The 17,877-nt window shown below is 40.1% G+C and overlaps 1 protein-coding gene across 1 annotated transcript in view; it reads left to right on the top strand.

The window, feature by feature from the left end:
- Positions 1 to 17,877, top strand: part of LOC124594789 (N-sulphoglucosamine sulphohydrolase) — a 111,547-nt gene that overhangs the window by 28,926 nt on the left and 64,744 nt on the right. The window contains exon 4 of the mRNA XM_047133204.1: positions 1,040 to 1,190. Within this exon, the coding sequence (XP_046989160.1) occupies positions 1,040 to 1,190 (151 nt within the window). The remainder of the gene's footprint in view (positions 1 to 1,039; positions 1,191 to 17,877) is intronic.

The following is a 17,877-nucleotide window of genomic DNA, read 5'->3' as shown; positions in this document are numbered from 1 at the left end:
TATGATCATTCCACTTCAAATCGTTCCGTACGCATACTCCCAGATATTTTACAGAAGTAACTGCTACCAGTGTTTGTTCCGCTATCATATAATCATACAATAAAGGATCCTTCTTTCTATGTATTCGCAATACATTACATTTGTCTATGTTAAGGGTCAGTTGCCACTCCCTGCACCAAGTGCCTATCCGCTGCAGATCTTCCTGTATTTCGCTACAATTTTCTAATGCAGCAACTTCTCTGTATACTACAGCATCATCCGCGAAAAGCCGCATGGAACTTCCGACACTATCTACTAAGTCATTTATATATATTGTGAAAAGCAATGGTCCCATAACACTCCCCTGTGGCACGCCAGAGGTTACTTTAACGTCTGTAGACGTCTCTCCGTTGATAACAACATGCTGTGTTCTGTTTGCTAAAAACTCTTCAATCCAGCCACACAGCTGGTCTGATATTCCGTAGGCTCTTCCTCCTTGCCACAGTGGCAAGGAGGAAGAAATTAGTCCTCCTCCCACCCGTTGTTCAACAGGGGCGGCCGGCAGGTAGTCGAAGCGCCATGCCACAGTTCCTGAAGCCACTCCCTCCGAGGTTCGGTTTCAAATCCCCTCTTGGGTATGAATGTTGAGTTTGTCCTAAAAAAATGGGGGGGGGGGAGGGGGGCGGTGGCAGATTTGCCGCCCCTCGGAAAGTGCCACCCCGTGCGGCCGCACGATTCGCACGTGCCTTGCGCTGGCCCTGATATATATAATTAACGTTCCATTAGATTTAAGCATCTGTATATATGCAAAGCTGTACTATTAACTGTACTTGTTGACAAGGCTAGTTGTATGTATACTGCTAATAAAAATTCTTACCATTTTGAACCTTCTATCTCTGTGAAACATTTTGAAAGATTCATTATTCACTTCACTGTCAATTATTACTATTGTCACCTCTGCAATGTGAGGGGAATATTTGCTCTTGTTTCTTAGGACTTATTCTATTTCTTACAGTGTCCTATTCATTCAAATATTTATATTCAAATATTTCTGTTGCAGGCATAATTGGCAAGAAGCATGTTGGCCCAAAAGAGGTATACAAATTTGATTATGAGCAAACAGAAGAAAATAATTCTATTCTTCAGGTTGGAAGAAATATTACAAAGATTAAGCTTCTTGTCAGAGAGTTCTTGAATCACAGTGGTTCTCAGTAAGTAGTATATATTTGGAACGTTGGAATTTCATTTTAAACTGGATGCTATTAACTGTTTTTCATCCATCTTCAGTAACTTATCTAAATACAGGGCAAATAAAAGGCATTTTTCTTCTGCTGAAAGTAGTGATAGTGAGGTAAAACATAGTATGTGCATAATAACCATTTACTAACATTATCACCAGATATGTGGCACCAGATGAGAAACACTACGTTATCAAAAGTATCCAGACACCCCCAAAAACATATGTTTTTCATGTTAGGTGCATTGTGCTGCCATCTACTGCCAGGTGCTCCATATCAGCGACCTCAGTAGTCATTAGACATTGTGAGAGAGCAGAATGGGGTGCTCCGTGGAACTCACGGAGTTTGAACGTGGTCAGGTGATTGGGTGTTACTTGTGTCATACATCTGTATGCGAGATTTCCACACTCCTAAACATCCCTAGATCCTCTGTTTCCAATGTGATAGTGAAGTGGAAACGTGAAGGGACATGTACAACACAAAAGCGTACAGGCTGACCTTGTCTGTTGACTGACGGAGACTGCCGGCAGTTGAAGAGGGTTGTAATGTGTAATAGACAGACATTTATCCAGACCATCACACAGGAATTCCAACTGCATCAGGATTCACTGCAAGTATTATGACAGTTAGGTGGGAGGTGAGAAAACTTGGATTTCATGGTTGAACAGCTGCTCATAAGCTACACATCATGCCAGTAGATGCCAAATGATGCATTGCTTGGTGTAAGGAGCATAAACATTGGATGTTTGAACTGTGGAAAAACATTGTTCGGAGTGGCGAATCACAGTACACAATGTGGTGACCCGATGGCAGGGTGTGGGTATGGCGAATGCCCAGTCAACTCATCTGCCAGTGTGTGTAGAGCCAACTGTAAAATTCAGAGGCTGTGGAGTTATGGTGTGGTCGTGTTTTTCATGGAGGGGGCTTGCACCTGTTGTTGTTTTGTGTGGCACTATTGCAGCACAGGTCTACATTGATGTTTTAAGCATCTTCTTGCTTCTCACTGTTGAAGAGCAGTTCGAGGATGGTGACTGCATCTTTCAACATGATCAAGCACCTCTTCATAATGTACGGCCTGTAACAGAGTGGTTACATGACAATAACATCCATGTAATGGACTGGCCTGCACAGAGTCCTGACCTGACTGGGATGTTTGGAACGCCGTCTTCATGCCAGGCCTCACCAACTGACATTGATACCTCTCCTCAGTGCAGCACTCCATGAAGAATGGGCTACCATTTCCCAAGATGGAATCCAGCACCTGACTGGATGTATGCCTGTGAGAGTGGAAGCTGTCGTCAAGGCTAAGGGTGAACCAACACCACACTGAATTCCAGCATTACTGATGGAGGGCGCCATGAACTTGTAAGTCATTTTAGCCAGATGTTCAGATACTTTTGATCACATAGTGTATATTCACACACACACACACACACACACACACACACACACACACACACACACACACACACACTGTTAAAGTTACAAAATGTTTGGTTATGAGTGTAAGGGTTGTATGACGAAAATTAAGGCTACAAGTAAGTAAACAGAACATTGGAAAGTCTGATACTGAAACTCAAGTGTCGTCCATCAGTAATGCAGGCTGTTGCTAGACTAGTGCCAGTGACAGTGAGGCCTGAGAAGCATAAAAGAAAAAGAAAGCATGGCAGTAAGATGCATGTAGCAGTGAGAATGAGAGGAAGTGAGTAATATTCTGGGCCTATAAGTAATGTTAATTTTTATGGTAAGAGTTCTTGTAAGTAATAGATAATAATCTTTACCTTTTACTGACATTTATTGAGAATGATATGGACATTAGTATATAACTATCCAGAAACTTAATACACATGAAACTAAGAAACTAAGCACTTCACATGAAATTATTAAGGGAGTTAATAGTTTTAGTTAACATGGCACTATTAAATTTTAAATATCAAGCTCTGCTGTAAAATAAAATTACTGGAATGAAACTAACTATACCATAGGAATGTTCAAAACAGAAAATATTGTCTGGATAATATAATTGGAAAGTAGAACCTATGAAGTAATTTTGATATTTACTGGGTGATGGTAGGCTGAAAGTAAATGACCAAAACAAAAATGTAACAATGTAACTTTTGTGGCAGCGTTCGTAGCGACAAGCAATTCGCTGTAGAAACGGCTTACGAAGTCACCGCCACACTTTTAATAGCGGGCCGACCGGTCCGCTGGAACAGTGAACAGAAAGATGAAAACCCAAACACTCTGATTAAATAAAAGTCGGTACTTATCTTTATTAACGAAGATACAGAAACACAGTAGTGAACTCCGTGTCTACAGTAATCTGTCTAGTTCGAGTCAGAGCGGCTAGGTCAGCGTCGGCTGACGACAAACAACAACTCTGCTGCGATGAACACACAACTGACTAGCAAGTACACAATTCGGTGGCGAGTATACAACTGAGCGGCGAATACAGAACTGTCCTAGCACTCGCGACTCCAGCGCTTAAGAAACCAGAAGCCAGTGGTGGCGCGCGCAGACTTGCGGCGATTTCCTGTCTCGCTGGCGCTGCTTATGCGGACGGCGTCCGGACTTTGATGCTGCCAACCTTTTGGCAGCGGGCTCAGGTGGCATTACTGGCTAGGATATAACAGTAACATTTCTTTACCCTGGGAGTGATAGGAGAGCAAGTTGATACTCTGTTAAGTTTTAACTGTGTGCAGGAAATTGACATTGCAGGGATGTGCGTCAGTGCTAAGGAAAGACAAAGACAAGTTCAGACTTCGGTATATCAGTGGAAGGAGTGAATTATGCACAGAAACGACCGAATGTGGTTGGGTGTCTGTAGTTAATCAGTTCAAAAGTACTTTAAAGTCAGGAGCAGTGGCTTCACCATGGTTGCTATTATACAGTTTGTGAGCCAAATTTGTCTTAGCACATGAAAAGAATGTTTTATTGTCTCCAAACATGCAGGTGCTATGGAATTATTCAAGAAGTTATGAAGTAACAGAATACCAGTGTAGATATTTGGGTGATTGCCCTAATTAACACCTTCACAGACTGGTACAACCTTCCAAACATAGTCCACAACCAAATTTCCCATGACAAGTTTCAATAAAACTCTCAGCATTATTCCCAAAAAGACCATGAAGGTTGTGTGACAAGCTATGCTATGACTTCCTGGACTTACACCATAAGGTTGAGGACTGTAGTGGTGGACTAGACATTAGAGGCTGCTGCTCACAAGATTAACTGTGTGTAGAGTGAAGACAAGAATTTTTACCTTAGACGACTCTTCTAATACTAGATATAGAAAGCTCGCTAAAACCTAAAATAGCTAGTGTGACATTGTTGGGGTAAATCTAAGTGAAGGTCAAGCAGGTCGGCTAATGGGAAATGGAGGCAGTGTATTTGTCACTGTAGACAAGAAACTGAGACCCACTGCGATTAAAACCAGAGCTGTATCTGAGCCTGTTTGAGCAAGAGTCAATATTAAGGGTGAACATAAACTTATAACTGGGTTCTTCTACATATTACCAGACTCACCCTCTAATGTAACTGAAGGTATCAGTGAAATCTTCCACTCACTAACACATATATTCCTCAGTTGTACTGTCATCATTGGTATAAACTTTAATCACCCAAAAATCAATAAGGACAATCACAGTTTGGTAAGTGGTAGATGTGACAAGACTCCTGTGAAATAATACTAAATGCTTTCTCTGACAGCTTTGTAGAAGAAATAGGTTGAGAGCCCATACAAGATGGAAAATACACTCATGAGCCACAACATTGTGCCCACTGCCCATTCTAAGTTTGAATGCCATCAGGTGGCATTGCAGGCACTTGCCATAAGGAAAGTACAGGGTGGACATAAAGTCCAGGAACATGTTCAATTATTTATTGCACAAGAACCAAACATTGTACAGATATCATACACATGTTATTTTGAAGAGAAACCCTGAAAGTTTTCTTTCATGTATACCGCCACAGCATAGTTTTATAATTTGACAATAGTCAGCACTAGTCGCAAACATGGTGAGTTCAGGTGCAGAGCGAGCTTTCTGTGTGTTTGAATTTGACAAAAACAAGTGTGCTACAGCTGTTTAACAGATGTTTAGAATGTATTACAGGAAGAAGTCACAAACAAGGAAGACCATTTACCACTGGCACAACAAATTCGTTACAATGGATTTTTGTCGAACTCCAACACACAGAAAGCTCGCTCTGCACCTGAACCCGCCATTTTTTCTACTAGTGCTGACTATCGGTGAATTACCAAACTATTCTGTGGCGGTATACATGAAAAAAATCTTTCAGAGTTTGTCTTCAAAATGACATATGTATGATCTCTGTACAATGTTTGGTTCTTGTGCAATAAATAACTGAAAGTGTTCCCAGACTTTATGTAAACCCTGTATATAATCACAGCAAAGACAAATGGAGAATCATTCTAGCAATGATATGGGCTGCAAATGATGAAATGCACTGACACAAGCACTTTTGACAAAGGAAAAAATCAAACAATGCATAGTCCATGTTGGAATATCAACAATATTATGAAAAGGATAGATTGCTACTCACCATAAAGATGACAAATTGAGTTGCAGACAGGCATGATGAAACAGCTGTTACATATAAGCTTTCAGCCAAAGCCTTGTTCAAAAAAGAGATACACACACACATTCACACAAATGAGCACACTTCACACGCACATGACCACTGACTCTAGCAACTCCACACAGACTACAGCAATCTGAAGAAGAGTGGGGTAGAGAAGGGGGAGGGATGGCAGTGTGTAGATGAGGAAAGAGGAATCAGCACTGCCTGACAGAGCATGTAGTGGCTAGAGGCAGCAGGACAGGGTTGAGAGTCACAGTGTCAGAGGCTGTGGGGGAGGGAGTGGAGGGGGAAAATGGGGAGTGGAAAAGAGAGGAGCAGATAAGGGGAAAAGACAGGTGGATGCACTGGCAAAGAGCAGCGCGCAGTGAGGTTGAGGGGAGGTGGTGAATTGTGAGGAGGTGAGTGGACAGAGGGGGCAGAAACAGTTGGATTTAGGTTGTGGGAACAATAGGTTATTGTAGGTTATGGCCAAGGCAATTTCAGGAGCAGGGAATGTGTTGTGAGGATAACTCCCATCTGCACAGTTGGTAGGGAGGTAGCAGCATGTTACCTCGGGTCAAGAATCATAGGGAAAGTAGGAGACACTTGTGTGCTTCTGGGAAATTATTAAGATTCTCGACATTCATTTTGTATATTAGTGACTTGCTATACAATATTAATAGTAACATCAGATTTTTTTGTAGATGTTGGACTTATCTAAAAAAAAAAAAAAAAAAAAAAAAAAAAAAAAAAAAAAAAAAAAAAAAAAAAAAAAAAGAAAACCAGTCTGATATTGATAAGATTTCAAAGTGATGCAAGGATTGGAAACTTGTTTTTATGTACAGAAAAGCATTTCAAAATGATTACAATATAAGTGAGGTAAATTAGAAACAGCCAACTCATGCAAATAACTGGGTATAACAATTAGCATAGCTAGGAATTATCACATATACTTAGTCATAGGTAAAGCAGGTGACAGACTTCTGCCCATTGGTAGCATACTGGAAAAATGCAATCATTTTGCAAAGGAAGCTGCTTACAAAACATTTTTAAGTCCCGTCTTAGACTATTGTTCACATTTGTGAGACCTTTAGCAGCTGGAGGTGCAAATCAAACATACGAATATATCAGTTTGCCTTACATCTTCCATAACTAGCCTCTAGTGAGGAAATGGCTAATTCATAGGCTGGTCACTTCAACTTCTGTAGCAGACAAATACTGGGAGTGACAGAAATTTCTAACAGTTTTCAAATAAAAATAACTCCAATGTTTATAAACACTTTTGCATGTTTATTATTTATTACAAATTGCAAAAAATGGCAATTAATATAAACACTGCAGAAACATAAATGTAACCTTTTACAGAAAAAATATAAAGGCTACATTATTTAAAGATAACAGCATTTAAGTGGTGGTCATTCCTCATCATACATTCCTCAAGTCTTGCAGCAAAGCTGTCAATCACTTTACTCAACATCTCATTTGATATAGGTATAGTCATTTGTCATATAGCTTCTTTCAAATCTGATAGTGTGTAGGTTTGTATGAAACTTCCTGACAGATTAAAGCTGTGCGCTGGACCAAGACTTGAACTCGGGACCTTTGCCTTTCACAGCCAAGCAAGTTTCATATCATATCTACCAACTGATCTACCCAACCACGACTCACAACCCATCTTCACAGCTTCAATTCTGCCAGTACCTCGTCTCCTACCTTTCAAACTTTGCAGTAAGTAGAGATGAGGTACTGGCAGAATTGAAACTGTGAAGATGGGTTGTGAGTCATGCTTAGGTAGCTCAGTTGGTAGAGTACTTTCTTGCAAAAGGCAGAGGTCCCGAGTTCAAGTCTCGGTCCGGGACACAGTTTTAATCTGTCAGGAAGTTTCATATCAGCGCACACTCCACTGCAGAGCAAAAATCTCATTCTGGAAACATCCCCCAGGCTGTGGCTAAGCCATGTCTCCACAGAATCCTTTCTTCCAGGAGTGCTAGGTCTGCAAGGTTCACAGGAGAGCTTCTGTGAAGTTTGGAAGGTAGATGAGGTACTGGCAGAATTGAAACTGTGAACGCGGGTTGTGAGTCATGCTTGGGTAGCTTAGTCAGTAGAGTCCTTGCTTGCCGAAGGGCAAAGGTCCTGAGTTTGAGTCTCGGTTCGGCACTCAGTTTTAATCTGCCAGGAAGTTTCATATAAGTACACACTCCGCTGCAGAGTGAAAATCTCATTCTGGCACAAACAAAGAGGTTGGGAGAAAGATCAGGCCAAGCGATGTCAACATTGTGAGAGATGACATGGCCATGAAATTTCTTCCTCAAATAACCCATTACACCATTTGCTGTGTGGACAGTTGCTCTGTCCTTTTGGAACAAAATCTTTTTCATGCCAAGACATTTTCTTTTCAATTTAGAAATTAAGAAAGCATCCAACATTCTTAGGTAACATTCTTGGTTTACTGTAACTGTTCGCCCTCCTTCCTCAAAAAAGTATGGGCCAATAACACCTTTCTTAGTAATCTCATACCACACTGTGACTTTGGCAGGTGGCATTCGTGTAACTCTTGTGGGTTTGTGTCTGACCTGGAGCAAAAATGTTGTTTGTTAACATATCCATCAAGATGGAAATGAGCTTCATCACTCATTACAAGAATTTTGTCATCGTCCCTCAGATCATTCATTCGTTCTGAAAATTTCTGATGTTATAGTCATGGAGCTCAAGCTTTTGAACAATTGCAGTTTTATACCAGTGGAAATGTATTTTCTCTAGTGCACAGGTCAATGTGGGATAATCAGCATGGCTTGTCTTACACGCTCAGCATAGTCCTGTGTTCTGACTGACTTTGGATGTCCGTTAGGCTTTTGTTTTAATGTTCAACGAGTTGATCCGAAGTTCTTGACCCAAAACTCAATTGTGTTATGGGATGAAATTTGACCCCTACTACTCACATGAAAATGTGTGTGAAACTGATGTTGTGTGACAACAACAGAATTAACTCTTTTAAAATATGTCCCATAGATGAATGCATGATGTTTACTGGGCCACTGCCCCATGGCAACTGAAATTGCCTTGAGTAACCTTGAGAACGCCACATTCCTCACCACCCCATTCCACGCGACTGCCATACTGTGCACGACCGAAAACTGTCAGGTATTTCTGCCACTCCCTGTATGAGGCCACATAGCAGCTGACTCACTCTTAGTTATCATTCGATCCGACATTGCCTCTACAGGTGAACTATAGCTGCTGCTGCTGTCAGCTGGACCAAGTGAGAGATGCATAGTGCTTCAGCTTGTGAGCATGTGGCTTCTACCACTGCAAGGATTAGTAGAACTCTGCATAGTATTATAATTTCAGTACATGTACATAACAAAGTAGCAATGCTTGAAATATGTAAAATCCAGGATAGAATAATGACAATATTCTGAAAATGATAGATTGCTACTCACCATATAAAGGAGACAATGAGTCACAGACAGGCACAATGAAAAGACTGCTATACATTTGAGCTGTTAACCAAAAGGCCTTGTTTTAAAGTAGAAAACACATTCTCTCTCTCTCTCTCTCTCTCTCTCTCTCTCTCTCTCTCTCTCTCTCTCTCTCTCTCTCTCTCTGTCTCTGGTCTCAATAGCCAGAGACAGTGGTAACAGTCAAGTATGTGTGACTTGCGCTTGTATGAATATGTGTGTGTTTTCTACTTTATAAGAAGACCTTATGGCCAAAAACTCAAATGCATAGCAATCTGTTTGGTGTGCTGTCTGTGACTCAACTTCTCCTCTATATGGTGAGTAGCAACCTAGATCTGTACTTTTCATAATATTTAAGTAATGCTTTAACTTACACCAATTTCACTAAGGAACTATGGCTTATTAGTTTCAATCAGGAATTACTGCTTGTATCAATCTCCATCAACAACTATTATTGTTTGGTTTCATGCATTAGTAGATAATAATAATCTGTTATCACAGAAAGTTTATTTGTGTTCAGTAAATGTCATTGGCTCTAAAGTGAGGATTACAATAGCACCCATGCCAAACAGAATTAACAAGAGATATTGACTGTATTCAAACCAGGACAGCATGGATGATCACAGATTTGTTTGATTCATGGGAGACTGTCACAGGAGTACTGAGAAACCTGAATTAAAAGACACTTTAAGATATATGCAAATTACTCTGTGAGAACCTACTTACAAAGTTCAAAGAACCGGTATTAAATGAGGTATCTATAAATATACTTTTGCTTCCACCTACTGCTCCCGTAGGGATCACAAAGAGGAGAGCAGACTAATTGCAGCACACAAAGAGGCATTTAAACAGTCATTCTTCCCACATTTCATACACCACTGGAAGAAGAAGGAACTCTAAGATGAGATATGGTCATTCATTCATTCATTCATTCATCATGTTCTGTTGAACCCATCAAGAATGAGAACTTTCAGGGATGTTGTATGCATCAAGGTATGTCTTCACAAAAGACAATGAACTGTCACAATATTGCTTACTGCTATTCACACTTATGCCAGCAGAATTTAATTGAGTACATTAGAAAGAAAACTGCTACTCTGATAAAGCAGGTATATTATATAGCTGCTATTTAATTGCTATTAGTAGCTTAATATTTACTAGATTACAGTTTATACACACACACACACACACACACACACACACACACACACACACACACACACACACACACAGGGTCCTATTTCAGTATATTATTACTTGCCGCACAGCTTTAACAAACATTGAAACTTAACATGTAGCCAACGGACTTTCTATTCCCTGAATCTAGATACCCAGGATGAGTGGTTAATGATGTATGTTTTAATTTTTGTTGAATTGGCAGAGCTTCACAATTTATCACCTTATGTGAGGCATGAGCTTGTTAGAAATCTTATCACCGGAGAAAATAACTCTAAATGAGAAGTCAAAGTTTACATAAAAATTATTTTTGTGCCTGGCATTTTATTTCTTTATCTGTAAACAATAAATATTGTATGGATATTATCAAAATGTACAGGTAAATTTTATGTGAAGTCATTCCTAGGAAATGAAACATACAAAAGATAGTAGCACAAATTTATGTACATATATGTGTAGGAATTCTCAGCAGGTGGCCTCTGGAATGAAATCGGAAGCCAGTGTGTGAAATTAACTAAAATTTTATTACTAGTAATAGAATGGGCAGAAAGATCAGATTCATACAAAACAGTTGTTCGCAGTGAACTGAGAATGGCAAGAGTGCTAATGATATTTCTCCCTATAGGAGGCTAAACCCATATCACAGTGAATTTTTCTTTTTTAAAAAAGGGTGGAGCCCCTCCATGTCCACACTAACATCTAGCATGATGGCCAACACAAAAGGGGTACTGCCATCTCTGCATATTGGTTCGTTTTCACTAAGTGAGGTCTCACAGTATGTTTGTACTTCGATGTTTGCATATGTCTGGTTCTGCTTAGTAGCAGCTTGAAGAGCAGAGGAAAAAAAAGTGCAAAGGCAACAGCCATGGGAAAGAAACCTCTGGAAATAGTTGGCTTGGGTTGTAAGAGCAGTAGTAGTTTTCTTGCTGCTTGCAACAGGTCATGCAAGGGTAAGCTTTGTTAGTAGTGGGTATCATGCAGGTGGATACCTTTGACATTGTGGAGCAGTTTTATATGGTGGCTGCAGCTGGGTACTGATGTTGGCTTCTCGGTCAGCATCAGCACACCTATAATAGTTGGGTTCATCATTGTTTAGTGTCTGATATGTCATATATTGGCAATTTGTTTATACATCAGTGTGCAAGCTTATTGGCTTCCCTGCAGTAGTGTGTTGGTTGGCTTGGATAGCAGCTGGCATGTCCAATCAATGTTGCTGATATGCAGGGGCTCGCCGATGTTGTCACTTGTGAGTGTCTGTTAGCTCGGCATAGGTGGTTGTGCCCTAGCTAACAGTGTCTTTGGCCACCTGTGGTTGTGAGCTTTGAAAGAGTTTTTTTACGTATATTATTTCACGTGATCAATGGTGAGGTCCCCACAAAGACCTCCTCCTTTCAGTGCTGAGTTCTGGCAAGATGAAGCCAATGAAGGTCCCAGTCATTCACGTGTTCTTCGCACAGCTGGGTATGACTAGCCATGCCATGCCATGCCATGCGCCGCTGCGAGGCAGAACATGACTGCATCATTTCTCAGTGTAGAAGCGCAGTGGTGGTGCCATCCCTTCCTCTTCCCCCCCTCCCCCTCTCCAACTCTCCTGCAGTCCAGAATATACTAGCTAAGGTACGGGTGAGGTCATCGGATACACTCGTAGTGAGATTGCTGGTTGGTGTCACAGTTCTCGGGTTGTGGCAGTAGAAGAAGAGTCACTTGTGGCAATAATGGCATGAGGTGATGCGATGTCATCCCTCCCTTCTGAGTTCACTGGAGGCAGTTATTTCTTAGAAGCTGTAATGATAAGAACACCATCAGATTACAGCTTTGATGTTACTGCCTGTGATTCAACATCCTAGAGTAGCTTGTAGAGTGTCTGGAAATAAAACTATACTCCTCTTGCCTTTCCTCATGCTTTCCTTTAACAATGTGAAAAATGTCTGCCATTCTTATGTTTATTCCCTCTAGCTTGAATTGTTGCATGTCAAGGTTCATCTTCAAACCACTCTCAGTATTCTGAATGTTTTATGTTTTACTATACCCCGTTGGAACACGTGTGTTGTCTTCTGTCTCTACCCTGCAAACTTCAGGAAAGTTTGAAGCAATGCATTGACACAATGACCGGCTTCCCAAGTAGTCATGGGTGCTGGGCAGCTAAAACTTGATATTCACAATTGTATGAATGCCTTCAATATTGTTTCTGCCATTATGTCTGGCAAGAATGTCACCTCAACCCAGCCAGTGATGTGACTGAGTTCAGGAAGAATATACTGGTAATGTGCTGACTGGTAGTGAGCTGATCAGATTGGGTCAGACATGTTTTAACCAGCCTTTCAGCCAGTATTTCATACTGACCATGCTTTGAATGTGTGTGTTGACTGGTATTGCAGCTCTGCCAAGCTATGCAGGTTTGAGTCCGCACTCCGCAGTCTTGCTTCACATCAGTCCAGATAAATCTATCCATGACAAACTTAGTGTTATGACATACTCCCAGGTGTGAAATTTGGTGTAAGCTATTAAACATAGGTTTCCTCATACTTAGCAGAATTAGTGGTGAAGCCTGTTTTGCAATATGTCACACCAAACTTGCATGGATGTGGTGTGCCGTTCTAGTTTCCATCCGGTTGTAGTATCTTGTTCACAGATTTGCTGAGATTGTCATAGTTGATGTTAACCAACAGTGCATTGACTTGGGATAGGTAATCTGCCATGTCAGTGTCTGTGTCCTTGAGGTATAACACAACTGAGGTTGCAGAATCGATGTGGAGGACAGTGTTTTCCAAGACTGCATATGGAATCAGCTGGTGGTTGGTTATCCATATACATTGTTAGTAGCCTACCTTCTATGTCTTCTTTGAAGTGATGCACTGCTTCGTACACAGCTAGCAGCTCCCAATCACATGCCAAACACTTGCGATTATTCTTGGTTAGTTTCTGGAAGAATCTATGTAATTGTTGTTGCAAAAGAACTTTGCTGATTGCAGTTTCACTTGAGTCACAGGTAACAGACAAGGAGCTGCTGTGACAGAATGGGTTAATGTTGTTGCTTGTAGTAAGCTGACCTTAATTTTGTTGTAGTTAGAGCCTGTTCTCACATGTGTTTTTTCTAGCCAACACATCCATCAGTGGTGCCTGCATGGCTACCACATATGGTGTGTTACTTCTGTAGAAACTGATCGTGCTGGGAAATTGCCATAACTCCTAATAGTTCCTTGGCCGTGGGAGTTGATGGATAAGCTCTGTGCTTCGGATCACGGGTCGAACCCCAGCCCAACTGAGGGAGTGTTCTAGAAATATTACTTCCATTTGTCACAGCTGGCATTTGTGTTCATTCAACACTACTCTGAAATGTTTATATGTCTCAAAAGTAAGGCAAAGAAGTTCCTTGTGCTCTTCCAGAGACACTGAAAAACTAAAACATCATCCAAGTATGAGAAACAGAATGAAAATTTGAGAAAAATTTTATCTATGAAGCATTGCCACTTTTGGGCTGAATTTTTTTTTTTCATCAAAAGACTGGAACCAGAGTTCATAGAGTCTGAATGGTGCTATTATAGCAGTTTTGGATATGTCATCAATAGCCACAGGAATGTGCAGGTGTGCATTTTACAGTCTAGCATACTGAACAGAGAAGTAAGCTACTGCTCAAGCGTGATTTAGAGTCATGGGTATTTGGTATGAGGTAACAATCAGGTACCATGTGGACATTCAGGGCTTGGTAATCACAAAAGTCTATATGCTTTTTCTTTCTTGGGAACTAAATGTACATGTGAAGCCCATGGACTGTCTAATGGCTCGACTATGCATGCCTGCAACAACTCACTGGAAACAACTTTAGCTACTCATAATCTGGCTGGAGCCAGCCTGCATGCTTTATGATAGACTAGTGCTCCCAGCATGGTGTTAATTTTATGCACTGTCTTATGAGTGACACCTCTCTCTTCATATGTTGCACATCTCATGTGGGAAACACAGGGAACACATGTGGTGGATGCATGCACACTGTAGAACAGTTTAACATAATGACTTGTATTTTTGATGAGGTGTGAGATGCAGTATGCACTGACTGTCCATGTGTGCAGTTCATTGACATAAAGGTTGGTGCTGTCTCTTTTGCACCAAAAATTTGCAGATGGCAATGTTGTGTCATAGATAAGCTTGCATAACATCCAGTTCCCTCCATAATGAAAATGCCTGGGCTTTTAATTCAAAATGCTTGTTGTGTAGCCTGCATGACTCCTTTTTTCTTCTTTATAACTCCTCTTTGTCACTTGTAGTTCAGACTCTAGATCCCGACAGTCATTAAGCAGTTATGTGCGGATAACATACGTAGTGTTTGCTTGTGGCTGTATGTGTGGATGGATATGTGCGTGTGTGCGAGTGTATACCTGTCCTTTTTTCCCCCAAAGGTAAGTCTTTCTGCTCCCGGGACTGGAATGACTCCTTACCCTCTCCCTTAAAACCCACTTCCTTTCGTCTTCCCCTCTCCTTCCCTCTTTCCTGATGAGGCAACAACAGTTTGTTGCGAAAGCTTGAATTTTGTGTGTATGTTTGTGTTTGTTTGTGTGTCTATCGACCTGCCAGCGCTTTCGTTCGGTAAGTCACCTCATCTTTGTTTTTATATATAATTTTTCCCACGTGGAATGTTTCCTTCTATTATATTGATATCATTAAGTAATTTTTCACAATGAGTTGTTCTTTCTATATCAGGCTGCACATCATCTCAAATCCTTGTAGGTGTTCTTGGTCTGTTGACAGTTTCATTGATTTCTTCATTTTTCAGAGGATTCTGTTGGAGTGAATTTGATACTGCTTCGAGATTAATATAGGGAGGATGTGCATATTTGAATTTCAGAAAATTGTGCTGCAAGAGTGATTTTGTAAGTCCATTTTTATGTAGTCTGTTGAGCTCAAATCTGGTGATTTGTTCTTTTATTCTGTCTAGCATGTTCTTGGTTTTAAGTGTTTCATGAAGGGAGTTAGTCATAAAATCATAGTGTAGATCTCCAGCTATTCAAAGCATCCTACAGTCAGCAATACATTTTCTTTCATTTGGTTAGATTACATGTTCCTTGTTTGAGGTCCATATTCAAGAATGGGTCAGGCAAATATTTTGTATGTAAGATGGGCCACAGGTTGCTCCACTCCACATATTTGGTATTTCTTGACACATACTAAATTAAGTCAGCTTTCAGTTTGTTTAATCTTTTCAGTCATGTTTTTTCTATCAGTTTAAGAGTTCACCTAGATAGATTCCAAGATATTTGACATTTGGTTGTGGAGTAGTTTCTTGTCCCAAAAGTCAAATGTTGAGCTTGTGGGGCTTGTGTTGCTGGTGATTAGTAAGATTGCTATGTCTGAATAGGATAAGCTGACTTTGGTTGAATTAGGTCAGAATTTCCATTTACTTAGCTAGGTTTCAAGTCTGTTGTTATAGCTGTTAGCTTGTTCATTGATTCAATTGTAAGTGGTGCAGGACACCAATGAGTGGTGTCATCGACGTACAGAGCTATGTTTTCATTCCACCACTTGGATCTTGGTATGTCAGCTGTATATATCGTATATAACAATGGGGAGATAACAGCACCCTGAGGGACTCTTGCTTTGGATGTGAAGTAAGATGATTTTTGATCCCAAACTCATACTTGTATTTTTCTATTTCTTCTGGTATTAGCTATTAATTTACTCTTTCAGGCGGGAAGTTACATTTTAGCATTTTGTGAAGAAATCCTGCATGCCACACATTATCAAAGATGTGTTCTATGTTTGTAAGAGAGCAGCAGTCATATTTGTTTAGTTGCTGGCTTCTGCTACTTTGCTAGTTAGTTTTAATAAAGGGCCAGCCGTATTGTGACTGTTGCTGAAACCAACTTGTTCATTGGGGCAATGCTGTTGTCTTCTGCAAACTGTTGTAGTCTGTTGTTAATTATTACTTGAAAAGTTTTGCCAATTATTGGAAGTAATGTGATAGATCTGTATGAGTTAGGAGTTTTCCAGGTTTTGGAATCATTCTAATATGTGCATGTTTCCATTGGGATGGTACTCTCTGGAGTGTGTATATCATTTAAATAGAGGAGAAATAATATGAGACCTAAAATACTACCTTGTGCTACTCTTATTTCCACTGTTTTGCATTTGATGCCAAATGCACTGTGTCTGTGTAAACAACAGTTCAGCTGAAATTGCTTTTAATTGTCAGCAGCTGAAAATATTAATTAGGAAATATATTTAGAAGTGAGTGTAAGATCCCAAGATCCTTAAAGATGCTTCTGCAATACAAGTGGTTATCTAGTTTGTACAATGTATGCACTGCTTGTTTCTGCTGAATAAACACTCTAGTTTCTTTAGGTGTGCTGCCCAAAATATAGTTCTGTAAGACAACAAGGAGAGAAAATATGCAAAATAAACTAACACTCTTACCTTGAAATCAACACAGTGAGAGAGGCTTTTGAGGGCATAACATGCTGAACTGAACTTTTTCATTGCTTTAGCTGTGTGGTGACTCCATCTTAATTTGTTATCCTGCTGAACTCAAGGAATTTTATGTAGCATGTTTCATTTAGTATACTTCTGCTGCTAGTGGATCTATTTTGCTTGTTTGAAATCACATAATGTGGGTCTGTTTGGGATTAAGACTTTAACTGTTACCTGTGAACGACTTGTAGACCTATAGAGCTGTCTTCTAAGTTGTTTAGTAAGGTTGAGTTTGGCTTCTGTATTACACTTGTGTCATCAGCAAACATTACAATTTTTGAGCTGCCATTTAAAGTAATCGGAAGATAATTTACATGACTTCAGAACAAAAGTGGGCCCAGTACCAGTCCTTGTGGGATCCCACATGGTATGTTCTATTACAAAGCTTGTTTCATGCCTGAGACACACTCTATTAGTGAGTCTGTCTGCTTTCATTGCTGCCATAATACTCTACTTTTCCATGCGGAACTTTGTGATCCATGCCATCAAAGACTTTGGCAAAGTCACAGTAGACATCAGTAGGCAATATTTATTTATTTTTATTTTTTATTTTTTTTGCTTTGCTAGCATTTCATTTGTAAAGTTTTGTATTGCTTTCTCTGTGGAGAGTTTTGTATGGAAGCCAAACTGGGGGGCAGTTAACAAGTTCTGCTTGTTAAATGTGTCAATGCTTTATCATAGAACAGTTTCTGGAAAACTTTCAAAAAAAGTGGAAGAAGTGCTGTAGGTCTGCTTATCTCCAGTTTTGTAAATGGGTGTTACTGCAACATATTTAACTGTGTCAGGAAATATGTCCTGAGTCATTAACTGATAGCTTTAAGTTGATGGAATATTTCAATGTTCTACTAGATACACTATCATAGCAATAAAATTAGTACTTTTGGTGACCTGATAATTCTGTAATCTTGTTAGGGGTCATATTTTTGAAATTAATATCTGTTGGTGGTGCATGCAGCATCCACACAAGCAAGTGTACTGAATTT

The sequence above is a fragment of the Schistocerca americana genome, chromosome 2 (assembly GCF_021461395.2).
Source record: "Schistocerca americana isolate TAMUIC-IGC-003095 chromosome 2, iqSchAmer2.1, whole genome shotgun sequence".
Classification (NCBI taxonomy): domain Eukaryota; kingdom Metazoa; phylum Arthropoda; class Insecta; order Orthoptera; family Acrididae; genus Schistocerca; species Schistocerca americana.
This window is presented reverse-complemented; position numbering and strand designations above follow the sequence as displayed.